This window comes from Scyliorhinus canicula, chromosome 3, assembly GCF_902713615.1.
Source record: "Scyliorhinus canicula chromosome 3, sScyCan1.1, whole genome shotgun sequence".
NCBI lineage: Eukaryota > Metazoa > Chordata > Chondrichthyes > Carcharhiniformes > Scyliorhinidae > Scyliorhinus > Scyliorhinus canicula.
Genome location: NC_052148.1, coordinates 49,425,130 through 49,452,486, shown reverse-complemented (window position 1 = coordinate 49,452,486; position 27,357 = coordinate 49,425,130). Strand labels below are relative to the sequence as shown.

The window sequence follows — 27,357 nt, the reverse complement described above, 5'->3', positions numbered from 1 at the left end:
CCTCCCTCCCAGAATATTGGTGCCCCTCTGGTTCGGATGCAACCCGTCCTGCTTGCACAGGTCCCACCTTCCCCAGAATGCGCTCCAATTATACAAACTCCTGAAGCCCTCCCTCCTACACCATTCCTGCAGCCACGTGTTCAACTGCACTCTCTCCCCATTCCTAGCCTCGCTATCACGTGGCACCGGCAACAAACTAGAGTTGACAACTCTGTCTGTCCGAGCTTTTAACTTCCAGCCTAACTCCCTAAACTAGTTTATTACATCCACACCCCTTTTCCTACCTACGCCATTGGTACCAATGTGCACCACGACTTCTGGCTGCTCACCCTCCCCCTTAAGAATCCTGAAGACACGATCCGAGACATCCCTGGTCCTGGCACCCGGGAGGCAACATACCTTCTCGCGATCACAGAATCTCCTATCTATTCCCCTAACCATCGAGTCTCCTGTCACTATTGTTTTTCTATTCTCCCCCTTCTCTTCTGAGCCCCAGAGCCAGACTCAGTGCCAGAGACCTGGCCGCTAGAGCCTTCCGCTAGACCCGATAGGTCATCTCCCCCCCAACAGCACCCAAAACGGTATACTTGTTTTGAAGGGGAACGGTGACGAGGGATCCTTGCACTGTCTGCCCATTTGTTTTCTTTCCCCTGACTGTAACCCAGCTACTCTTGTGCTGTACCTTGGGTGTGGCTACCTCCCTGTAACTCTTCTCTATTACCCCCTCTGCCTCCCGGATGATCCAAAGTTAATCCAGCTCCAGTTCCCTAACACGGTCTCGGAGGAGCTGGAGTTGGGTGCACTTCCCACAGGTATAGTCAGCGGGAACACCGGTGGTATCCCTCACCACCTACAGGAGGAGCATGCAACTGCCCTAGCCTCCATCCCCTCTGACCTTACAGAATACAGCTGCACTGTGGACCAAGTCGAACTCCGCCCTCAGACTCTGCTCCCAGTCAGCTGTACTCTCTGTAAATTCCCGGCTCCCTTCACGCTCTTTGAGGAAATGTAGGAAATGAAATGAAAAGGAGAACCTTACTCCCTCCTCACCTAACTCCCTGACTCACCAAACTCTCACTATAGCACTCAAATGCACTCAAATTCAGCACTCCCTCAGTCACCAAACTCTCACTATAGCACTCAAATGCACCCAAATTCAGCACTCAGTGCAAACTGAAGGACTGGATGAACCCAGACTTGCAGCTTTGAAAAGAGACAGCTAGTCTTATCAATATACAAGATTGCTAAGGATATTGAAAAAGGTGCTGGAAATGTGAAATAATAACAGGAAATTCTGGAAAAACTCAGCAGGTCAGGCACCATCTGTGGCGGGACAGAGTTAAAGTTTCAGACTGATGGCCTTTCACTAGAACTGGGCAAAGTTAAAAACGTAATAGGTTTAAAGCAAGTGAAAGTGTGTGGAAAAGGGAAGTTCTGTGATGGGATGCAAGACTGGAGACTAAGTTGGTGCTGTACCAAAAGGACAAGCAAAGAAGCAAAAGATATGTCTAGAGGTGGTGTGAATGGCAGAATTGTAAAAAGCTGCCACTCAGAAGTAAAAACAAAGGAAAGATGTGACTAAAACCAAAACCTATAAAGAAAAAGGAAACAAAATGGGGACAGAGATTACAGTCTGAAATTGCTGAACTGAATGAGAGGTCTGGAAAGCTGTAAAGTTCCGAATTGAAAGATGAGATACTGTTTTTTCAGCTTGCAATAAGTTTCATTGGGACACCGCAGGAAGCAGAGGACAGAGAGGCCAGTATGATAGAAATTATTTATTCAAGAACACCAGCTGGGAAGGGAAAAATAGAGACAAAATTAAAATCGGAGCAAGAGAACGTTTAATCCAATTCAACCAACCTTAATATATGCACTTGGATAAATCTTGTGAACTGCATCACCAGGAGCACGCCCAGCTTCTCGATCTAAGTAGTAGCTCTGCACAAAGACTGCATGATCGCTCAAACATCGCACCCAGACATCTCCTTCTCCTTTGCATTCCAGCTGCACACCTTTTCCAATATGCAACCTGACAGCAAAAGTAATCAAGCGGTAAAGAGGTTTATTATAAGCCCAAGTCGAAAGAAATACAATCAGTATTAAAAACTCAATGCTTGCACCTACAGTCCGAAGAATCAGAAATATAAGGGCAGCACGGTGGCGCAGTGGGTTAGCCCTGCTGCCTCACGGCGCCGAGGTCCCAGGTTCGATCCCGGCTCTGTGTGGAGTTTGCACATTCTCCCCGTATTTGCGTGGGTTTCGCCCCCACAACCCAAAGATGGGGTGCGAGGTAGGTGGATTGAACACACTAAATTGCCCCTTAATTGGAAAAAAAATTAATTGGGTACACTAAATTTAATTGGGTACACTAAATTTTTAAAAAAAGAATCAGAAACATTATTGCAGCTGCTTGTGCCAATAATCTAAATCTGAGATTTCAGACGTTGTTTTAAAAAAAGAGGGGCAAATGTGCAACCTTTAGTTCATTATAAATTATTTCAATTTATCCAAGCATGCCTAAAATAAACAGGTCTTACAGACATTGATAAGTTCCAAGAGCAGCTTTTCAAAACAAATAATTGTCATTCAGCTCCATGTTTTACTTGTAAATATAACAAAATCATGTTATAAATAATAAAAATGTTCCCCTTCAGATTTACATACTCGCATATTAAAATGGTAGCGCACACTTTCAGCAGAGTCAAGCAGCCAGGAACCTGAACTCAAGACTCCAGTTACGAATTAAAGAAACTCAACCCTGTCCAACAACCTAACGTTTCATCTACAATTGCCCATCCTAAGATACTCAGATATAGCCTGACCTAGGTTCCTTCAGCACCGTTAATTTTTATTTCAGATCTCCATCATCTGCAGTATTTTGCTTTTATATTACTGAGACCAATCATTTACATTGTCCTAATGAGCTAAAAGATAGATTGCATAAATTTGAAAAACAATGGAAATCCAAGACTCATCACTGATCTTCTGGCATTTTTCCCCTGTGCTGCCATGTGGCTTTAAACATCATCCCATTTATCATAAACTTAATGCAGTTAAAAAATGGACACGTTACAACTGTGGTGTAATTTTCTTAAATTACTTAAAAATGAATTGCTTTCCCATGACATTGCAAATGTGCTGGCTGTGAACCAACCATTAACAGGACTTCTCATTTAAGGCAAACAGACAAAACAATGCTGATTGGAAGTGAAGAAACCCAGTATACTGCCAGCGCTCTGAGAGGATGCATATCCTATTTCCAGCAGGCCTGTTTTGTGCATCCCACTGGGACATGCAATCTGACTAGAACACATTTCTTACAAATGGTATCAGCATCATTAAATGTAAGGACATGCTTCGGTTTTCACTTTTATAATCTGATTTGGCACCAAACACAAAACTAATATCCCAAATTTCATCAAAGAAAGGCGACATAAATTGAACCACTTAATTTTTATAGGCACAAACGATGATAGATGTTCCATTACTAATTATTAAGTTTTACTGAAAAAATAACATCCTTCAAAACTAGGTCCAACTTACTGAATCCAAGCTGAAAATGGTAAAGAGCCAGACATCCATCCATACATACATGGCACGGAGGTACAGTGGGGAGCACTGCTGCCTCACAGTGCCAGGTTCCCAAGTTCAGTTCCGACATCGGTTGACTATTTGTGTGGCGTTTGCACATTCTCTATGTGCCTGCCTGGGTTTCTTCCAGGTGCTCCAGTTTCCTTCCACAGTCCAAAGATGTGCAGATCACATGGATTGGCCATGATATTACCCAAAAGGTCAGGTGCGGTTACGGGGAGGGGGGGGGGGGGGGGGGGGGGGAATTGGGCCGAGGTAGGGTGCTCTATCAGAGCAAGGGTCAACGCAGACTCGATGACCGAATGGCCTCCTTCTGCACTGGAGGGATTCTATGATTTCATAGCTAGATATTTATATAGCACCAATAATACTAAAAGTTGTCAAGTGCTTCATAGATGCCACGTACTCGCAGGTGTGAGCAAAAACCTAGTCAGAGACCTTGATTTTAAGGGCAAAGTCTTGAGGAGGGTGGAAGGGGTTAAAAAGGAACTCCAAAGTGGTGGTCCTAGGAGGTTGAAAACTGCTATTAGTGAGTGAATGGAAAGGGGAAATGTAAAAGAAGTTGGAGTAAGAAAACAGGAGTGTTCGGGAGTGGGTGACATTGTATAACTAAAAGTGACAGAAAAAGGGAAGGCCCAGGCCATGAAGGCATTTAGACATGTAATTTGTGTGCTTAAAAAAAACATCAAAATTACATGCACTCACTCCACTGTATTGCAATCGGTGGGCTTATATCTTTTCATACTGCATTGATGTAAGCTAGCTGTGATGAAAGCTATAGAAACACCAGTTTCAGGAATTTCCCTCATAAACCTTGGGTTAACCTGACCCTGCAAATGCATGTTGTGTTCGCAGAAATATATCAATACTGCGAGCTCCACACTTCTCTCTCACTGAAAACAGGAACTATGCTATATAGTTTTGAAGAGGTGTGGAGATTTCTTTTGCTGCTGTTGACATTTTGTTGAATTCAAAGATATTGGAAATCTATTAAACAGAATTTTGCTGCAATGTTTTATTTTGAAATACAACATAAAATTCAAATAAATTGCATCCAAGACATTCTTCCACTCTTTCCCCACATATTTATTTTTTACCTGGCTCTTTCAATGGCTTCTGTTCTATGAACATTGGAGAGTTGGCCCAGACAGAAGCGGTCACCTCCAGAGGGATCCACATATCCATCAACAGTAACCACAGGACAGCTAGATGGCACTTTGAACGTTTCACCAACCTGCACATCCATCTCGAAGTAAGCAATTGAACACCAGTATTCAGGAACTAGAAATTGAATTACATACATACATCAAAACTTAACAAATTTTGTTTGCTGCATACTTCGAAGCATATGGTGCTTAATACTGCTGGATACACCAAGCGTTCAGTAAAAAAAAGTGCATTTACTCTGTCCCACAACTGACAAATGGAGAGCCAATTTTCAACATGTTTAGAATTTTCACATTTCTGAAACTAAAAACAAATCACATTACAAAATAATTGGAACCCAAGGCCTCTTGACTGGGTAACAATGACAACAAAATCACCTACCTATTTATACACTATAACGTTACATTCTTCACTTAACCCAAGTGCAAGTAATTACACACTTAAGTAATACAAAAACAAAAGACAACTAATTCATGGCCCTTTCACCTCCTGGGCCTGAATTCAAACAAAACAGAGGGCATGCACTCAGCATGCATACCGTTCTTATTTTTATGACTCTAAACTGGCCATACCCATTTATAATATAATAATCCTTATTAGGTGTCACAAGTGGGCTTACATTAACACTGCAATGAAGTTACTGTGAACAGGTTTATAATCTAAACATTTTAATAGAGAACACATATTTAGATTTTTCTTCTGTGATAAGAATAGTCTTTTCTACAGAATTGCTATTCTGTCTATACCTCCCGTTGCCTCAGGAAGGCAGACAGCATTATCAGAGACTCCTCCCACCCAGGCTTTGCCTTCTTCCAGACCCTTCCATCAGACAGAAGATACAGAAGTCTGAAGACCTGCACATCCAGCCATAGGAACAGCTTCTTCCCCACAGCTACTAGACTCCTCAACGACTCTCCCTCGGACTGATCTGTTCCCTCTAAGAACACTATTCACGACACCCTATGCTGCTCTTGCTCATGTATTTGCTTTGTTTGGCCCTTTGTTCCGCACTGTAACCAATCACTGTTTGTCGATTACCATTTGTCAATGCGCTCTGTTGATTATTATTATTTTGTCTATGTACGTACTGTGTACGTTACCTTGGCCGCAGAAATATACTTTTCACAGTGCTTCGGTACATGTGACAATAAATCAAATCAAATGATTGATTAGGCACTTTGTAACCATCCACCATCAACACTTGCTCAATAATTTCAATCATAAGTGGTTTCTTATTGTTTTGAAACAGTGGGTGTTGATAATGGTTCTGTTGTTGCCAGTTACAGATCCTCTTGTTTTTTTTGTTCCAACATCTTCCCCTTTTGCCTTGCATTGCACCCCTTGTCATTTGATGAGCCCTGATTTCCACCCTAATGTAGACTTTTCTCTTTTGTTCATTTCTTCCCTCCCTCCTTTCCTGCCTCTGAGCTTGATCAAAAATAATTACATCTCTAATATTTTCCTATTCTAATAAATGGTCATCAACCTGAAACATTGTAATAATAATCTTTATTATTGTCACAAGTAGGCTTACATTAACACTGGAATGAGGTTACTGTGAAAATCCCCTAGTTTCTACACTCCAACGTCTGTTCGGGTACACTGAGGGAGAATTCAGAATGTCCAATTCACCTAACATCACGTCTTTCGGAACTTGTGGAAGGAAACGGCGGCGGCCGGAGGAAACCCACGCAGACACGGGGAGAATGTGCAGACTGCAGAGACAGTGACCCAGCCGGGAATCGAACTGGGACCCTGGCTGTGAAGCAACAGTGCTAACCACTGTGCTACCATGGTGCCAACTTTTAACTTGGTTTGTCTCTTCACAGATTCTGCCTGAGATGCTGAGTATATCCAACTCTTTTCTCATGCTATTATTATAGATTTTTGATGCATATTAAGGGATATGAAAGAACAGAGGATAAATGGAGTGGAGTTAAAGCTCACAATGACCTAATGATCATAACTCTGGGGCTGGTTTAGCACAGTGGGCTAAGACAGCTGGCTTGTAATGCAGAACATGACCAGCAGTGCAGGCTCAATTCCCGTCACTGCCTCCCCGAACAGGCACCGGAATGCGGCGACTAGGGGCTTTTCACAGTAACTTCATTGAAGTCTACTTGTGGCAATGTGGTTATTATTCATTATTAACTCAAAAGGTTTGAGGGGCAAAATAGCATATTTCGGTTTCAAAATCAAATGCCGGCTATTTTACTGTAGTGTATTTTTCTTCCCTGTCTTTACTGTGGTTAAAGTCAGCTTTGTTTAAAGAAGTAACCCAGACTGGGAGACATGCATTTTACTATCCCCAGAAACAGAGTGGCTGGTTTGAGAGACGTTACGTCAATCGAAACAGAAAATGCCCACTATACTGAATTCTGTTGAAAGGATATAGACCTGAGACACAAGGTGGAATTTAATTTCCCCCCCCCCTCCAAAAACAGGGCAAAGTGAAACTATAGGGGTGGCCGTGCAATCAGGTGGGTGGATGTGCGTTAAAGAACTGCTGCTTTCCACTCCCCGATCAAATTAAAAGTCCAACTGAGACCCTGTCATTGGTACTTAACCAGTGGTTAAGGGGACTCGATGGCCACCCAGCAAACACGTCGACTGAGGGCATTGGGAAGGGGAGTCCGACAGGAAGCCAAACCCCTGCCCTTCCTGTTGACCCCTCCTCCTCACCACCCGGGAAGGTGACCCCTCTCCATGACACATCCGGTCCACACACATCTGCATCTGGGGACTCATTTGCAATCTTCATGGTCGAGCTCACTGCAATACCCATAGTGGCCATCGTTAAAGTGGCACTACTGGTAATGCAGAGCTGCCTGGCTCCGTTGACCGCAGCTCTCAGGGGTGGGATTTCCACTTTACTCTGTGCTTGATGATACCGGAGGCCCAAAGCTGTCAAGGTAAGTTCCCGATTAGCTGGCAATTGCATTGAGCCTTCTGGAGAGAAGTGGTGTGGAGGACCCGCTGATTCCTCAACCAGTTGGTGAGATCCCTTTTGTCTACGTTTAATTCTACCTGTTATCTCAAAGGAGCAGGATTAGGCCATTCAGCGATGTCCCAATCAATACAATCATGGCTGATCAGACACTTTACACCCACTTTCCCATAATCCCTTGCATTATTGTCAATCAGAAATCTGTCACTCTATACCTTAAAGATACACAATGACTGAGCTGCTACAGCTCTCTGGGGTAGAGAATCACAAAGATTCACAACCCCCTGTGTACAGAAATAGCTTCTCCTTAATGGCATTCTGCTTATTTTGAAATTATGCCACCTGGTTATAGACGCCACAATCAAGGGAAACATCTTACTCGCATCTACCATGCCTATTCGAATATAGAACTTACAGTGAGGCCATTCAGCCCACCGAGTCTGCACCGATCCACTCAACCCACTTAATCCCTCACTTTCACCCTACCCCCGTATCCCAATAACCCCTCCTAACCTTTTTTTGGACACTAAGGGCAATTTAGCATGTCCAATCCACCTAACCGTTGGTCTTGCTGTTCGCCAGTCTTTGGACTGTGGGAGGAAACCGGAGCACCCAGAGGAAACCCACGCATACACGGGGAGAAAGTGCAGACTCCGCACAGACAGTGACCCAGTGGGGAATTGAACCTTGCACCATAGCGCTGTGAAGCCACAGTGCTATCCACTTGTGCTACCGTGCTGCCCTATTCCTTGAAGTATTTTTCGGTTTCAATGCAATTACCTTTCATTCTTCAAAGAACCCAGTTTGCCCAACCTCTCTTCTCAAGAGAGTCCCACCATTCCCGGAACAAGTCTGGTGAACTTTTGTTGCACTTCCTCTGCCATTAATTAATATCTTTCCTGAGATAAGGGGACCAAAACCTCATACAGAATCCCAGGTGCGGTCTAACCAAACTCCTAATCAATTGAAGCAAGACCTCACCACTCCTGTAGTCAAATCCTATTGTGATAAAGGCTAATATTCCATTAGCCTTCCTAATAAATTGCTACACCTGCATGCTAGATTTCAGTAACTTATGGACAAGGACACCCAGGTCCCTTAGTACATCTACAGTTTCTAATTTCTCACCATTTGGTATATCTGTTCCATCTACCAAAATGGATTACCTCACATTTTTCTACTTTATATTCCATCTGCCATGTAATTAACCACTTATTAATTCAGTCCAAATCCTCCTGAGACCACTTTACATCTTCCTCACAACAGACATTCACACCTAGCTTTGTATCATTCATAAACTTGGGAATATTACATTTGGTCCCTACATCCATATCATTGCTCTATATTATGAACAGTTGGGGCCCCAAGAACTGATCCGTGTGGAACCCACCAGCTACTGCCTGTCAACATGAGAATGACTCATTGTTACGAACCACGCTGTTAATGCGAGAGTATCCCAAAGCCCAGACGGTAATTTGGAACACCGTTCATCATGGTGTATGTGTTTTCTCTGGTATGCGAGGAGCAGTGTACTACCCAGTGAGGACCAGTCAAAACGTTGTGTTAACAACTAAAAGACAAAACACTAATGACAAGGAAAAGGTCTATAAAATCCTCTGACACTGATGCCCAAACACACAATTTTCCATGTAACTATCCCTTGGTCCCAACTACCTACATTTACCTGAACTCAAGACACACCTTTCCCCAAAGAACATCCAATTTTACGTAACTATATGCACTAAATTTAGCAAGCAATTCCCACAACCAGGTTAACGTGGCCACATCTGGGAAATATTCTTCAGGTTCAACAAGGCAGAAAATGGCTGCTTCTTTTAGTAGACTATCTGCAACTTGATGTCGTTCTGATGTTAGCTGCACCTCTCTCTCTATTGTTGATCTTCTATAGTTGTACTATTTCTTTCCCTTTGATGTTATTCACCCTGTGGAGTTGGCTTTTGACAGATATGTGCCAATTTCCTTATTTCCATTTTGAGGTTACTACCTCTATAGCCCCAATGTTTTCTCTCATCACAAATATAAAATACTTGTTTTCCACTGATCGGCAAATTCGCATCTCAACATTTCTCTAGACGTCTGTCTCAAATCAACCCCCTGTTTCGTTCTTTTTTTATCTTACCCCATGTGCTATTATTTTGCTAATTAACTTTCTGTAGGGACTTTATCAAAAGCCTTCAGAAAGTCCAAATATACTACATCCATCGACTTTCCTATATAAATTTTGTAAGTGACACCTTCAAAAAAACTCCCAAGTTCGTCTAACATGATTTGCATTCATAAACCCATGCACCTATAGATGCTTTTACAGTCCGGTTTTTATATTTTTTGCTAGATTGCATTCATATTCTGTTCTCTCTTTCTTTACCAGTTTCTTGGCCTTCCTTTGCTGTGTTCTAAAAACCTCCCAATCCTCAGGTGTATGATTATTTCTGGCAACTTTATAAGCCTTTTCTTTTAATTTTGTACAATGCTTTGCTTCTTTTAGCAGCCATGTTTGACTGGCTTTTTTAGGTTAAGTAATATATAGTTGTACGCTATGTAATAGTTCTTTGAAGTTCTTATTCACAATCATGCCTTTTACTGTATTTTCCCAAACCATGGGCGTGATTCTCCGCTCCCCACGCCGGGTGGGAGAATTGCAGGAGGGCCGGGTGAATCACGACACGCCGCTCTGGCACCCCCCGCGATTCTCTCTCTCCCCCCCCCCCCACCCAAAATGGCGTGTCACGGAATCGCCGCTCGCCGTTTTTCACGGCGACCTGCAATTCTCCGGCCTAGATGGACCGAGCGGCCTGACGTTCCCGACCTGTTCACGCCGGCGGCAACCATACCTGGTCGCTGTCGGCGTGAACATAGCGTGAAAGGTACGTTTGGGGCCTGTGGTGGGCGGAGAGGGGAACGAGCACCACGGTTGTGCTCGGGAGGGGACTGGCCCGCGATAGGTGCCCACCGATCGTCGGGCCAGCGTCTCCAAGAGACGCACTCTTTCCCCTCCGCCGCCCCTGCCACGTCTTGCGGGGCAGCGGAGGGGAAGACGGCAACCGCGCATGCGCGGGTTTGAGTCGGCCAACCTGTGCATGCGCGGCTGACGTCACTTAGGCGTCGCCGTCGCGTCATTCTCGGCGCGCCGCTTTGACGCAAGCATCAAGGCCCGGCGGCCGAGTTTCTCGAAACACCGCTCCTAGCCCCCGGGGGGAGGGGAATAGGGGTCGAGGAGCGGCCTCCGACGCCGTCGTGAAACTCGGCTGAGTTCACGACGGCTTTCCCGATGCCGCGCGGCACCAGAGAATCGCGCCCCATCTCAGCCAATTTTTTCCCTAATTTTTTCACAATTTCCTTCATTCTCTAACATCATGACTTCAGATTGAACTTCCTCACTTTCAAACATAATGTAGAGTTCCATCATATTGTGTTCACTCGTCCTTAAAGGTTCTTTTACAACTAGATTAAGTAGTCCTTTCATTACATTATACTAGATCTAGAATAGCCTGTCTCTGGTTGACTCAACACACTGCTCGAGAAACCTATCCCTAACATACTCCAGAAACCCATCTTCCTCAGCATTACTTGGTTTAACCACTCTACTTGCAGTTTGAAGTCACCCATGATCAGAGTATTGCCCTGCTACATGCTTCGCTCGTCGCCTGATTAATACTATGCCCCACATTACCATTACTATTTGGTGGCCTACTAAACAACTCCAACCAATATCCACTGCCCATTGCTGTTTCTTAGCTCTTAATTTTTCTCTCCTTATATGTTGTCAGATCCGAGTATTTCCAGCATTTTCCGCTCATATTTCAGATTTCCAGCATCCACTGCCTTTTGCTTTTGTATTTTATGTATTAATACTGGTTAATTGCAAAACCATTTGGGCAGGTATCACAATTGCTTTCTGATACTTGATGGATGACCGTATTCTGAAAATGAGCCACTGCAACAAAAGGAACTGTTGTCAGTCAGATAACAGATGGGCATATCTGGTACTTCATAAGTAGACACTACTGAAACTTCAAGGAATACCACCTTAGAACTGCAGACATTGAGGGGGATTTTGCCAGTACCTTGGAGGAGTGCTGGGAAAATGCCAAAGAAAATGTATTGGACCTACTCCCCAACACCTTCTCATCTTCACTCACTTCTATTGTGTGCAGTTTCAAAGCAGGGAAGGTAACCCAACCAGCACTGGCAGGAAGGCATTCAAGGTAGTTGACGCCTAATCAATGGGAATTTCCCCCAGATTTTGTAATCTTTCCAGAAATGACTATGATCCCTTCAGTGAGCAGAACTCTGAAGCTCACCAGAAGTGAGCACACAGTAAGTAGAAGGTGCTAGCCAGTTGGCATTTACGTGCAACCTGACCTTTTTTGAAAATAGTATGTCAGGGGTCTTGGCCAAGCACAGAACTACACTGCAGTAGTTTTTTGTGGAAACTGTTGCTACTGTGAGTGATCAGATCAAAGAAAAGTATTTTGACATGTTCAGCCTAGTCTTCTTTTACTCACGTTGCATCATCATAGGGATCCCTATCAGTGCAACTGCACTCCCACTGTAGCAAAAGTGAAAGCTGTTGGCCTCCCTCATCTTAGGTCCTGACTGTCCCTCCCGTCTCCTCAGCCTTCTCATTGTCCTAACTGGGCAGTGATCTCAGAAGTGTATTTTTAAATAACCTTCTCGGGAAAGATCCCACCCTATATCACGCTACACGCTTGTCTGGGTTCACGACCTGGAAATCAGCCTGATGTCAGTATTCATGAATAGGAAAAGTCAGCCACTGCGTCTGCAAACTTTTTTAATTTTGAAAATATATATTTAATATTCTTTGTACTCTTCAGCCTGCAAATGCACTAGAACACTTCTACAATCTGTTCTGCAAAAACTATTGAAATTAAGATAATCGTTAGCCAGGCAACAACTGGATTTGTCAGAACTTGTTAGATGTATGCTATTGACACAACAGGAACTCATCCCCAACTATCAGAAAATGCTCCTGATGATACCAGTCTGTATGGCAATTGATCAGATTAATATAAAATGTCATCTCCATCTCTTCCCGATCAATTTGTTCCTGGAAGTAGATACAACAGCCCATAACGTCCTCAGAGTGCTGGTGGGGGGTGTTTGTTGGATGGCCCCCAGCCCAGCACAATTGTCCAGGGACGTAGCACTTCTGGACAATTTCCAGGTAAACCCTTATGTGCGAACTGCCGAGAGCGATTCCCCAGCGCATCATTGTGATACATCCCTAAATGCGATGCTGGGGACCCAGGAAGTTATGATATAACGAAAAGCTCAATTCAAATATTTACTTAGGACTTCACAGCACAGGAACAGACACATTTGAGTCAACGGGTCTGTAGTGGTGTTTATGTTCCACACAAGCATCTGTCCACTTTGTTACACACTCACCTGCAATACTTTATTTTTCACTCCTGAGCCTTTACTTCCGGTGTCTCCAAAGGATCAATATATCATTCCCTTCCCATTTCTCATCAACCCGTAGCAACATCAGCCAAAGACAGCAGTTTTCATCTGTACGCTGCCAGCACCAATTCCACGTTATCACCATCTCTCCACTACTGCCAACTGTCTCTAAATTGTCACACTGCTTCTCTGTCATACAAATGTGCAGAAAATTCCTCTAACTAAACATTGGAAAAACACATCATCGTCTTTGGTCCTGCTGGAACCCCAGCCACCAATTCCATTCCTCTCCCTAACAACTGCCGGAGTTTGAACCAGACTATTTGCAATGTCGTATTTAACCCCAGACTGCATATGGATGCCACACCAGCTGCGGCTATCTCTGAAAGATTGACTGACTCTCCTCTACCTCAACTTGTATATGTTGATGAAACCATCATTCAGTCTTTGTTACCTCCACACATGACTATTTCGATGCACTCTTCGATAGCCTCCCACATCCTATTAGGGCAGCACGGTAGCATTGTGGATAGCACAATTGCTTCACAGCTCCAGGGTCCCAGGTTCGATTCCGGCTCGTGTCACTGTCTGTGCGGAGTCTGCACATCCTCCCCGTGTGTGCGTGGATTTCCTCCCACAGTCCAAAGATGTGCAGGTTAGGTGGATTGGCCATGCTAAATTGCCCTTTGTGTCCAAAATTGCCCTTAGTGTTGGGTGGGGTTTACTGGGTTATGGGGATAGGGTGGAGGTGTTGACCGTGGGTAGGGTGCCCTTTCCGGGGGCCGGTGCAGACTCGATGGGCCGAATGGCCTCCTTCTGCACTGTAAATTCTATGAGCTCCAAACACAAGGTCACCCAAAACTCTGCTTCCCAGGTCCTAACTTGCACCAAGTTCCGTAAATTCAGCGCCTCGTATTGAGAGGATGCAGTCGGGAAAGGTGGCTGGGCTGGATGGGTTTCCGGTGGAATATTATAAAAAATTCAAAAACAAGCTGCTACCGCTTGTGGTGGGGATGTTTGTGGAGGCGACGGGGAAGGGGGTGTTACCACAAACTTTGGGGCAGGCATAGATTACCCTGTTACTTAGGGAAGATAAGGATTCGACGGAGTGTGGGTCCTATAGGCCCAATATCACTTTTAAACGTGGACGCAAAGATATTGGCGAAGGTACTGGCAGGTAGGCTAGAGGAGTGCCTCCCGAAGGTGATAGGTGAAGATCAGACGGGGTTTGTGAAAGGGAGGCAGCTCTTTTCGAACATTAGGAGGGTATTGAACGTGGTTACGGCACTGGCGGAGAAGGAATCAGGTGGGCATGGCATTGGATGCCGAGAAAGGGTCTGACTGAGCAGAATGGAGGTACTTGTTGGCAGTCCTGGAGCGGTTTGGGATCGGACCCAGATTTGTGGAGTGAGTAAAGCTACTATACAAGGAGCTGAAGGCCAGTGTCTGCATAAATGACATCAGCTCAAAATACTTTCCCCTGCACTGTGAGACTAGGCAGGGATGTCCTATGTCCCCCCTGCTGTTTGCACTCGCGATTGAGCCATTGGCCATCGCGTTAAGAAGTTCGGGGGTATGACGTGGACTTCATTAAAAGAGTGCTGGGGAATATCCCGGACCTGGACTCTCGCAGGCTAACAATGGGGGGGGACTTTAACATGGTACTTGACCCAGCTTTGGATCGGTTGTGTCCCAGAACGGGTAGACTCCCAGCAATGGCAAGGGAGCTGAAAGGGTTTATGGAGCAAATGGGGGCAGTGGACCCCTGGAGAGCCAGACAGCCGACAGGAAGGGACTACTCGTTTTACTCGCACGTCCATAAAGTATATTCTAGGATAGATTTCTTCGTACTAAGCAGGGATTGTATAGGGGAGGTAAAGAACACGGAATATTCAGCAATTACTATCTCAGACCATGCCCCGCACTGGGTGACCTGCAGATCGGGGGGGCGAACTACCAACATCCGCAATGGAGGCTAGATTTGGGACTGCTGTCGGAGGAGGGGATCTGTGAGAGGCTTCGGAGGTGTATGCAAAATTACTTGCAGGTGAATGACACGGGGGAGGTCTCAGCGGCGACCCTGTGGGAGGCGCTAAAGGCAGTACTGCGGTGGGGAGCTGATTTCAATTGGGGCCCACAGAGCCAAGGCAGACAGGGCAGAGATGGATAGGTTGGTCAGGGAAATGGGTCGGATAGATGAAGAGCACGTGGAGTCCCCGGGGGAGGTTTTATTCAGGGAGAGGCAGAGACTACAGGCGGAACTGGGGGCACTATCCACAAGTAGGACCGTGGAACAGCTTAGGAAGGCGAGGGGCGTGGTGTACGAGCATGGGGAAAAGGCTAGCAGACTGTTAGCACAGCAACTCAGGAAGAGGGAGGCGGCCAGGGAAATAAGTAGAGTGATGGATGGGGAGGGGCGCAAAGTGGAGGACCCGGCAGGATTGAATAAGGTATTCCGGGACTTCTATCGCAAGCTCTATACTTCGGAGCCGCCGGGAGAACCGGAGGAGATGAAAAGGTTTCTGGACGGGTTAACATTCCCAACAGTAGGTGGGGGGTGAGTGGATGAGCTGGGGGCCCCGATTAGAGTGGAGGAGGTATTGGGGGGGCCTAAAGGCCATGCAGTCGGGGAAAGCCCCAGGGCCGGATGGATACCCAGTAGAGTTCTATAGGAAGTTTTCTGAGCTGGTGGGCCCGGTCTTGGCAAGGGTTTTCAATGAGGCAAGGGACAGAGGGACCCTGCCGCCGACAATGTCGCAAGCCACTATATCACTGATATTGAAGCAGGGTAAAGACCCGGAGGCGTGCGGGTCCTACAGGCCAATCTCCCTGATTAATGTTGACGCCAAGCTCCTGGCAAAGGTACTAGCGATTAGAATGGAGGACTGCGTACCCGAGGTGATTGGGGAGGACCAAACTGGGTTCGTGAAAGGTAGGCAGCTGGCGGCCAACCTGAGAAGATTACTTAATGTGATAATGATGTCCCCGGCGGGCAGGGAGGTGGAGGTAGTGGTGGCGATAGATGCCAAGAAGGCCTTTGACCGGGTGGAGTGGGACTATCTATGGGAGGTGCTCGGACGGTTGGGTTCGGGGAGGGACTGGTGAATTGGATCAAATTATTATATCAGGCCCCAAAGGCCAGCGTCAGGACTAACAGAGAAGTGTCGGAGTACTTTAGGCTGTACCGAGGGACCAGACAGGGCTGCCCGCTCTCCCCGCCGCTGTTTACGCTGGCCATAGAGCCGCTGGCGATTGCGCTGAGAGCCGCAGAGGGATGGAAGGGGATGGTAAGGGGCGGGGTAGAACATAGGGTCTCTCTTTACGCAGACAACCTGCTTCTGTATGTGTCGGACCCAGTGGCCGGGATGGGAAGTATACTGGGAATGTTGAGGAAGTTCGGCCAGTTTTCAGGATACAAACTAAATACGGCCAAGAGTGAAATGTTTGTGGCACAGGCAAGTGGCCAGGAGAACAGATTGAGAGGGCTACCGTTTAGGCTGGTTGAGGAAAATTTCCGGTTTTTGGGAATCCAGGTGGCGAGAGACTGGGGCAGGCTGCACAAGTTAAATTTGGCCAGGGTGGTGGAGCAATTGAAGGGAGAGTTTCGGAGATGGGATGCACTCCCGCTGTCGCTGGCAGGGAGGGTGCAGACTGTAAAGATGACAATCCTCCCTAGATTTCTGTTTGTTTTTCAGTGCCTCCCGATCTTTGTCCCACAGTCCTTCTTCAAAAGAGTTAACAGGATGGTCATGAGCTTTGTCTGGGCGGCAAAATCCCCGCGGGTGAAAAAGGCGATGCTGGAGAGGAACCGCAGCGAGGGAGGGCTGGCTTTGCCGAGTCTGATTAATTATTACTGGGCGGCCAACATCGCTATGATAAGGAAGTGGATGGTGGGTACGGGGTCTATCTAGGAGCGGGTGGAGGCGGCTTCGTGCAGGGGCTCCAGCCTGGCAGCCCTGGTCACGGCTCCTCTACCGCTGCCGCCGGCCAGGTACTCCACCAGCCCGGTAGTGGTGGCGACCCTGCAGATCTGGGGCCAGTGGAGGAGGCATGTAGGGGAGACGGGGGTGTCCGTTTGGGCGCCAATCTGCGACAACCATCGGTTTGCCCCTGGGAGTATGGATGGGGGGGTTTCGAGCATGGCGGCGGGTGGGGGATGGAAGGGTGGGCGATATGTTCCTGGAAGGGAGCTTTGCGAGTTTGAGGAGCTTGGAGGAGAAATTTGGGCTGGTAAGGGGAAATGATTTTAGGTACCTACAGTTGCGGGACTTTGTTCGTAGACAGGTCCCATCTTTCCCACGCCTCCCGCCAATGGGGATCCAAGACAGAATAGTCTCTAGGGGGGAAGAAGGGGAGGGTAGAATCTCTGATATTTATAAGGTGCTCATGAGGGAGGAAGGGTCACAGACGGAGGAACTGAAACTTAAAAGGGAGGAGGAGCTAGGCGGGGAAATGGAGGACGGGCTGTGGGCAGAGGCCCTGAGTAGGGTAAATTCGACCGCGACATGTGCCAGGCTTGGGCTGATTCAATTTAAGGTCGTTCACCGGGCCCACATGAAGGTGGCTCGGATGAGCAAATTCTTTGGGATAGAGGACAAATGTGCTAGGTGCGCGGGAGGACCAGTGAACCACGTTCACATGTTTTGGGTATGCCCTAAGCTTAGGGGGTGCTGGGAGGGATTTGCGGGCGTCATATCCCGGGTGCTAAAAACAAGGGTGGCGATGGGTCCAGGGGTGGCAATTTTTGGGGTTTCAGAAGACCCGTGAGTCCAGGGGGAGAAAGACGCCGATGTTTTGGCCTTTGCTTCTCTGATAGCCCGGCGACGAATACTATTGGCGTGGAGGGACTCAAAGCCCCCGAAGACTGAGTTGTGGCTTGCGGACATGTCGAGTTTCCTGGGTATGGAAAAAATTAAGTTCACCTTGAGGGGATCTGTACAGGGTTTCGCCTGGAGGTGGCAACCATTTATTGACTTCTTTGCGGGAGAGTGAGCGTCAGCAGGGGGGGAGTAGAGTAGAGTAGAGTAGAAGGGATAAAATGGCGGGTAGTACCGGTGAGAGGAGCGAGCTTGTGCAGTATGTTACGATTTAGATATTGAATGTACGTGGATGTTTGCACATTTGTGCCTTTTTTGCTTTCTCTCTGTTGATGTCTGTAACGGTTTACAAAGCCAAAAACTACCTCAATAAAATCGTTTATTAAAAAAAAAGTGTGCACAGTGTGTCCTTGTATGCAGATGACTTCTTACTGTATGTGTCGGAACAGAGTGTGTCAATAGGGGCAATACTGGATCTGCTTTGGGGTCGGGGTACAAATTAAATCTAGACAAGAGTGAATATTTTGTGGTGTCTCGGCCAGGGGTGGGGGGACTGCCATTCCGTGGGGCAGGAACTCACTTTAGATACCTGGGGGTGCAGGTTGATCGGGATTTGGGAGGTGGGGGGTCTCCGTAGATACAACATTTCTAGTTTGGTTGGGAGAGTGAAAGCTGATCTGGCAAGATGGGATGGTCTCCTTCTGTCACTGGCGCGTTGGGTACAAGCAGTGAAAATGAATGTGCTGCCGCGATTCCTGTCTATTTTCCAATGCCTGCCGATTTTCCTGCCAAAGGCTTTTTTTTTTTAAAAGAGAGATTGAAGGGATGATTACCTCGTTCATATGGGATGGGAAGGTGGCCAAAATTAGAAAGGGGGCAGCACGGTGGCACAGTGGTTAGCATTGCTGCCTACGGCGCTGAGGACCCGGGTTCAAATCCCGGCCCTAGGTCACTGTCCGTGTGGAGTTTGCACATTCTCCCCGTGTCTGCGTGGGTTTCACCCCCACAACCCAAAAGATGTGCAGGGTAGGTGGATTGGCCGCGCTAAATTGCCCCTTAATTGGAAAAAATAATTGGGTACTCTAAATTTATAAAAAATAAAAAAATAAAAATTAGAAAGGTGCTACTACAGGGAGGAAGGCAGGCAGGGGGTTTGGCTATTCCGACCCTGATGAATTATTACTGTGCGGTGAATGTGGAGAAGGTACGGAGCTGGGTCAGCGGGATGGATTCCCAATAGGTCAGAATGGAGGAGAGTTTGTTTCGGGGGTCGGGACTGAAGGCGCTAGCAACAGCGCCGCTCCCGGGGAGATACTCAGCGAGTCCGGTAGTAATAGCTTTGTTGAGAATTTAAAGGCAGTTTCACCAGCACTGGTGGACTTAGTGAAGTCTGCACAAATAACATCAGCTCGGAATTCTTTCCACTCCACCGTGACACTAGGCAGGGATGCCTTATGCTCCCCGCTGCTGTTTGCACTCGGGATTGAGCCATTGATTGTGGCAGGGTCAAGGGAAATGCCGATTCGACGAACCATAGATTTGAGCCAGGGAAGTGGGATGGAAATTTTCGGAGATGGGAGGAGAAAGGAATTAGGACACTAAAAGATTTGTTTCTTGGGGGTCGGTTTGCAGGATTGAAGGAGCTGGGAGCGAAGCATGGGCTGGAGCAGGGGGAAATATTTAGATACATGCAGCTTCGAGACTTTGCCAGAAAGGAGATACAGAGCTTCCCAGTAGAGCCAGCTTCCACATTGCTGGAGGAGGTGCTGACGACAGGGGGACTGGAGAAGGGGGTAGTATCGGTGGTTTACGGGTTTATTTTGGAAGCGGAGAAGGCACCGCTGGAAGGGATCAAGTTAAAGTGGGAGGAAGAGTTGGGAGGGGTAATGGAGGATGGGTTCTGGTGTGAGGTGCTCCGGAGGGTGAACGCCTCCACCTAGTGTGCGAGGTTGGGGTTGATACAGCTGAAGTTGGTGTATAGAGCACACCTTAACAATGGCGAGGAAAGCCGGCTCTTTGAGGGGGTAGAAGATGTGTGAATGTTGCGGGGGGCCCCCGCAAACCACATTCATATGTTTTGGTCCTGTCCAAAGCTGGAGGATTACTGGAAGGATGTGTTTAGGTTAATCTAAAGTGGTGCACGTGAAACTGGACCCGGGCGGCCATATTCGGGATGTCGGATCAGCCGGGGTTGGAAACGGGTGCGGAGGCAGATGTCGTAGCCGTCGCCTCGTTAATCGCCCGAAGGCGGATCCTGTTAGGATCAACCTCTCCACCTTGTGCCTTGGCGTGGGGGCCTGCTGGAATTCTTGATGCTTGAAAAGGTCAAATTTGAACTGAGGGGAAGGATGGAGGGGTTCTACAATTCATGGGCGTTATTCATTATGCACTTTCGAGAATTAGATTACATCGAACATTAAGAGGAGAGGGCGGGCTGTATGTGTTAGCGGTGACTATGGGCAATTCCTGATTCCTTTTTGTTATTTGTTTATGTTAACATGGGGGCTAATGTTCGGGAGACAGAGGTGGTCATAGATAGAAGCTTCAGGGATGTAGTTACTCCGAAGAATATAGACAGATGGGTGACGATGAGAGGGGCTGAGAGGAAGCAGTCAGTACACGGATCGCCTGTGGTCGTTCCCCTTAGTAACAAGTATACCGCTTTGGATACTGTTGGGGGGGGGACTTACCAGGGGTAAGCCATGGGCCAGGGTCCGCGATGTCTCGGATCGTGTTTTCGGGATCCTAAAGGGAGAGGGGGAGCAGCACCAAGTCATGGTCCACATAGGTGCCAACAACATAGGTAGGAAAAGGGTTAGGGATGTAAGGCAGGAATTCAGGGTGGAAACTTAGATCTAGGACAAACAGAGTTATTATCTCTGGGTTGTTACCCGTGCCGCGTGCTAGCGAGACGAGGAATAGGGAGAGAGAGCAGTTGAACACGTGGCTACAGGGATGGTGCAGGAGGGAGGGTTTCAGATTCCTGGATAATTGGGGCTCATTCTGGGGTAGGTGGGACCTCTACAAACGGGATGGTCTACACCTGGACCAGAAGGGTACCAATATCCTGGGGGGGAAATTTGCTAATGCTCTTCGGGAGGGTTTAAACTAGTTCAGCAGGGGATTGGGAACCTGAATTGTGCCTCCAGTATACAGGAGGTTGAAAGTAGTGAGGTCATGAGTAAGGTTTCAAAGTTGCAGGAGTGTACCGGCAGGCAGGAAGGTGGTTTAAAGTGTGTCTAAGGTGGGTGAACTTGCGGCATGGGTTGGTACCTGGGACTTCGATGTTGTGGCCATTTCGGAGACATGGATAGAGCAGGGACAGGAATGGTTGTTGCAGGTGCCAGGCTTTAGATATTTCAGTAAGCTCAGGGAAGGTGGTAAAAGAGGGGGAGGGGTGGCATTGGTAGTCAAGGACAGTATTACGGTGGCAGAAAGGACGTTTGATGAGGACTCGTCTACTGAGGTAGTATGGGCTGAGGTTAGAAACAGGAAAGGAAGGAGGAGCTGGGTGAGGAGATTGAGGGGACACGGGCGGATGCCCTAGAAAGGGTGAACTCCTCCTCTTCGTGTGCAAGGCTTAGCCTCATACAGTTTAAGGTACTGCATAGGGCTCATATGACCGGGACAAGGATGAGCCAGTTTTTTGGGACCGAGGACAGGTGTATTAGGTGCTCAGGGAGCCTAGCAAACCATGTCCACATGTTCTGGGCATGCCCAGCGCTGGGGGAATTTTGGAAGGGAGTAGCAAGGGCGGTATCGAGGGTGCTAGGATCCAGGGTCAATCCAGGCTGGGGACTCGCAATATTTGGGGTTGCAGTGGAGCTTGCAGTAGTATAGGAGGCGAAAGAGGCCGGTGTTCTGGCCTTTGCGTCCCTAGAAGCCCGGCGGAGGATTCTTCTCAGTGGAAGGATGCGAGGCCCCCAAGCGTGGAGGCCTGGGTCAACGATGTGGCGGGGTTTATGAAATTGGAGAGGGCGAAATTTGCCCTAAGGGGGTCAGTGCAGGGGTTTTTCAGCCAACGAGAGGCGAGGCCATATTGGATTTGGTACTGGGCAATGAACCAGGACAGGTGTTAGATTTGGAGGTAGGTGAGCACTTTGGTGATAGTGACCACAATTCGATTACGTTTACTTTAGTGAGGGAAAGGGATAGGTTTATACCGCAGGGCAAGAGTTATATCTGGGGGAAAGGCAATTATGATGCAATGAGGCATGACTTAGGATGCATCGGATGGGGAGGGAATTTGCAGGGGATGGCACAATGGAAATGTGGAGCTTGTTCAAGGAACAGCTGCTGCGTGTCCTTGATAAGTATGTACCTGTCAGGCAGGGAGGAAGTGGTCGAGTGAGGGAATCGTGGTTTACTAAAGTAGTTGAAACACTTGTCAAGAGGAAGAAGGAGGCTTATGTAAAAATGAGACATGAAGGTTCAGTTAGGGCGCGCGAGAGTTACAAGTTAGCTAGGAAGGACCTAAAGGGAGAGCCAAGAAGAGCCAGGAGGGGACATGAGAAGTCTTTGGCAGGTAGGATCAAGGATAACCCTAAAGCTTTCTATAGATATGTCAGGAATAAAAGAATGACTAGGGTAAGAGTAGGCCTGTCAAGGACAGTAGTGTGAAGTTGTGCGTGGAGTCCGAGGAGATAGGAGAGGTACTAAATGGATATTTTTCGTCAGTATTCACGCAGGAAAAAGACAATGTTGGTGAGGAGAATACTGAGATACAGGCTACTAGACTAGAAGGGCTTGAGATTCATAAGGAGGAGGTGTTAGCAATTCTGGAAAGTGTGAAAATAGATACGTCCCCTGGGCCGGATGGGATGTATCCTAGGATTCTCTGGGAAGCTAGGGAGGAGATTGTTGAACCTTTGGCTTTGATCTTTAAGTCATCTTCGTCTACAGGAATAGTGCCAGAAGCCTGGAGGATAGCAAATGTTGTACCGTTGTTCAAGAAGGGGAGTAGAGACAACCCCAATAACTATAGACCAGTGAGCCTTACTTCTGTTGTGGGCAAAGTCTTGGAAAGGTTTATAAGAGATAGGATGTACAATCATCTGGAAAGGAATAATTTGATTAGAGATAGTCAACACGGTTTTGTGAAGGGTAGGTCGTGCCTCACAAACCTTATTGAGTTCTTTGAGAAGGTGACCAAACAGGTGGATGAGGGTAAAGCAGTTGATGTGGTGTATATGAATTTCAGTAAAGCGTTTGAAAAGGTTCCCCATGGTAGGCTATTGCAGAAAATACGGAGGCATGGGATTTAGGGTGATTTAGCAGTTTGGATCAGAAATTGGCTAGCTGGAAGAAGACAAAGGGTGGTGGTTGATGGGAAATGTTCAGCCTGGAGTCCAGTTACTAGTGGTGTACCATAAGGATCTGTTTTGGGGCCACTGCTGTTTGTCATTTTTATAAATGACCTGGAGGAGGGCGTAGAAGAATGGGTGAGTAAATTTGCAGATGACACTAAAGTTGGTGGAGTTGTGGATAGTGCGGAAGGATGTTACAAGTTACAGAGGGACATAGATAAGCTGCAGAGCTGAGCTGAAGGTGGCAAATGAGTTTAATGCAGAAAAGTGTGAGGTGATTCATTTTGGAAGGAATAACAGGAAGACAGAGTACTTGGCTAATGGTAAGATTCTTGGTAGTGTGGATGAGCAGAGATCTCTCGATGTCCATGTACATAGATCCCTGAAAGTTGCCACCCAATTTGAGAGGCTTGTTAAGAATGCGTACGGTGTGTTAACTTTTATTGGTAGAGGGATTGAGTTTTGGACCCATGAGGTCATGTTGCAGCTGTACAAAACTCTGGTGCAGCCGCATTTGAAGTATTGCGTGCAATTCTGGTCGCCGCATTATAGGTAGGATGTGGAAGCATTGGAAAGGGTGCAGAGGAGATTTACCAGAATGTTGCCTGGTATGGAGGGAAGATCTTATGAGGAAAGGCTGAGGAACTTGAGGTTGTTTTCATTCGAGAGAAGAAGGTTAAGAGGTGACTTAATTGAGGCATACAAGATGATCAGAGGATTAGATAGGGTGGACAGTGAGAGTCTTTTTCCTCAGACGGTGATAGATAGATTTTTTCTTCCATAGAATTTACAGTGTAGAAGGAGGCCATTCAGCCCATCGAGTCTGCACCAGCTCTTGGAAAGAGCACACTACCCAAGGTTCACACCTCCACCCTATCCCCAGTAACACCACCCAACACTAAGGGCAATTTTAGACACTAAGGGGCAATTTAGCACAGCCAATCCACCTAACCTGCACATCTGGACTGTGGGAGGAAACCGGAGCACCCGGAGGAAACCGACGCACACACGGGGAGAACGTGCAGACTCCACACAGACAGTGACCCAAGCCGGAATCAAACCTGGGACCCTGGAGCTGTGAAGCAATTGTGCTATCCACAATGCTACCGTGCTGCCCAGGTGATGTCTAGCACGAGGGGACATAGCTTTAAATTGAGGGGAGATAGATATAGGACAGATGTCAGAGGTAGGTTCTTTACTCAGAGTAGTAAGGGCGTTGAATGCCCTGCCTGCAACAGTAGTGGATTCGCCAACACTAAGGGCATTCAAATGGTCATTGGATAGACATATGGATGATACGGGAATAGTGTAGATGGGCTTTAGAGTGGTTTCACAGGTCAGCGCGACATCGAGGGCCGATGGGCCTGTACTGCGCTGTAATGTTCTATGTCATATGTTCTAATGTTTGGTGGAAGGATGGGATCGTTGTTATTGATATGGGGATTGACATTGCGTTCGTTACTGATTATTGTTGGGTATAAATTTGGCAGAAAATGTAAAAAAGGAGAATAAAAATATTTTTTATAAAACTCAACGCCTCGTGATTGCTGACTTACAGTGGCTCCTGGTTAAATAGTGGCTCAATTTAAAAATTACCATCCTAGTTTTCAAACCCCCCAATCCCTCCATGGCCTCGAGCCTTCCCCTGCAAGCCTGCAACTTTCTTCACTCCTCTAATTCCGGCCTCCTCAGCATTCCAGATTTTAATTGCTCCATCATTGCTGGCCATGCCTTTCGTTACCTCGGCCCTATGCTCTGTAATTCTGTGTCTCTAGCGTGCTTTCCTCCTGAAAAACAGGAGGACACTTTTCCTAATATTTCTATATGTGGCTTGGTGTCATATTTTGTTTCTGTGACATGCCTCGGGCAGTTTTATTACATTAAAAGTACTATATAAACTTGGGCAGCACGGTGGCGCAGTGGTTAGCACAACTGCCTCACAGTGCCGAGGTCGCAGGTTTGATCCCGGCTCTGGGACACTGTCCGTGTGGAGTTTGCACATTCTGCTTGTGTGGGTTTTTCAAGCGTCAAACCCACATTCTGCGTGTGTGGGTTTCGCCCCTACGACCCAAAGATGTGCAGGCTAGATGAATTGGCCACGCTAAATTGCCCCTTAATCGGAAAAAACGAATTGGGTACCCTAAATAAATAAATAAGCACAACATAAACACAATTTCTTGTTAAGTCAGTCTCTTTTTTAAAAAAAATCATTAAACTGCCATAATGAAGTCAGAGCTTCAGCTCTTCCGAAAGGCCTCAATAAGGGGAAAAACATCGAAACATCGAGTACCCAATTCAAATGTTTTCCAATTAAGGGGCAATTTAACGTGGCCACTTCACCTACCCTGCACATCTTTTGGGTTGTGGGGTTGAGATCCACACAGACACGGGTGAATGTGCAAACTCCACACCCGGATCCTCGGCGCCCTGATGTAGCAGTGCTAACCACTGTGCCGCCCTAAATAATTTGCAAGTTTATCCAGCTCCTCAGACACTGGTTTGCAGTACAAACATTCAGAGTCTGAGATCAAACTGCCATTCATATGCACTTGCACACCTAAACGAACACAGAAAAATGCTCGACTCACATTTTAAAACATTTATAGCTGCAATTGCTCATTTTCTCTAAAAGGTTGAAAAATTGTCTGATCCCTCCTGGAGAAAAAAAGTAGAATGCTGGTTCTTTAGGGACGGAAATATGCATTCCTTCCAGTCTGGCCCATAAAGTAACTCCACACCCATAAGAGACATGTTTCACTTTTAACTGTCCTCCAGCATGGCCTAGAAAGTCACTGAATTGTATTGCCAGCGATGCCCACATCCTGAATAAAAGATTGAATAATAGAAATAAATTCCTTTTCTTAAGCAAAAGTGAAAAATCAAAAACCCATTATTAAGGACTGGTATTTCCTCTACTGACCATTATTAAAATGATGATTTAATTACATCAGCTTGCATCAAAGATGAGCTTCACTTTAACCTGGTAGTGCAGCTTCCCCAAAGTTGGGTTTGCAGTAAATGCCAAGCCAGCTTTTTTGTATGACTTAATTTTTTAAGAGTTACGAATGACAATACAAATTTATTCAGCAAACTGCAATATCTGAAATGTTTTATTTACTAACCTGGATGATTGGATATGGGAGGCTGGTAGGCAAGTTCATTATGCACTGCCCCTAAGGAAGAAAGTTGGTACATAATTTCATACCTTAAACATACATAAAGAGCTTCTAATAAAAGTCTGCTTATTAAGTTGGTAATTTTGTTTGTTAATTTGGCATTACCTGTAGATATTTTCTATAATTTCTACACAAGAACAATTCTGAACTGATTGACTAAGCATTGTCAAACACAGGTCTAATAAAATCCACATGATAATAACGCGAGGCAGCAAGAGGGAATTGCCAGACAGATACAGAAAGGAATTCCATCCCTTCAACACTCAGTTGATGTTGAGCAACCCTTCTTTCTAGGTTCTACTTCAGGCACTGGGTTACAATTTCTATTGTGCTTTGTTGTTTCTTATACCATGTGTAGATTATACTCTCCTCCTTCCTCATACATCATTACACTTAAAAGTTCACTCTATAGGAAACTTTAAGTTGTGCCACAACACTGACAACATGCAGCCATTTTCTATTTTAGCTGCCGTGTACCATCTGTGCTAAACATCCAAAAAGGTCGAGGAGCAGGGAGGTGAAAACAATTATTAAGCTAAGCACATATGAAGTTCTTAGGTGCTGAACTGATTGTTTAATCTTTTACGTGACTTTCTGGCAATCCCTACAAGCTATGATTATTTCATAGGCAAGGAATTCCACAGAAATAGGCAATTAATCTGAAATGCAGGAATAGAATACTTGATACAAATGTCATAATCTGGTGAAAAAGGAGATATAAATTAAGTGGCAAACAAATCCAGAGCTTCCTGGATGAAAAAGGAAGTAGACATTAAAATAAGGAAGAAAAATTGTGCTTACGACAGGTGTCAGGAAGAAAATACAGAAACCCAGAGGAATACAGAAGGTACAAGGGGAGGTGAAAAAGCACAATAGAGAAGAAAAGAAGGATTATGAGAAAAGAC

General features: G+C 46.4%; 1 protein-coding gene across 2 annotated transcripts in view; it reads right to left on the bottom strand.

Annotated features, from left to right (window-relative positions):
• Positions 1 to 27,357, bottom strand: part of smad4 (SMAD family member 4) — a 118,685-nt gene that overhangs the window by 12,171 nt on the left and 79,157 nt on the right. For both annotated transcript variants that reach the window (XM_038790520.1, XM_038790519.1), the window contains exons 8-10: positions 26,399 to 26,449; positions 4,692 to 4,875; positions 1,864 to 2,032 (exon numbers count right to left, since the gene is read on the bottom strand). In XM_038790520.1, the coding sequence (XP_038646448.1) occupies positions 1,864 to 2,032; positions 4,692 to 4,875; positions 26,399 to 26,449 (404 nt within the window). The remainder of the gene's footprint in view (positions 1 to 1,863; positions 2,033 to 4,691; positions 4,876 to 26,398; positions 26,450 to 27,357) is intronic.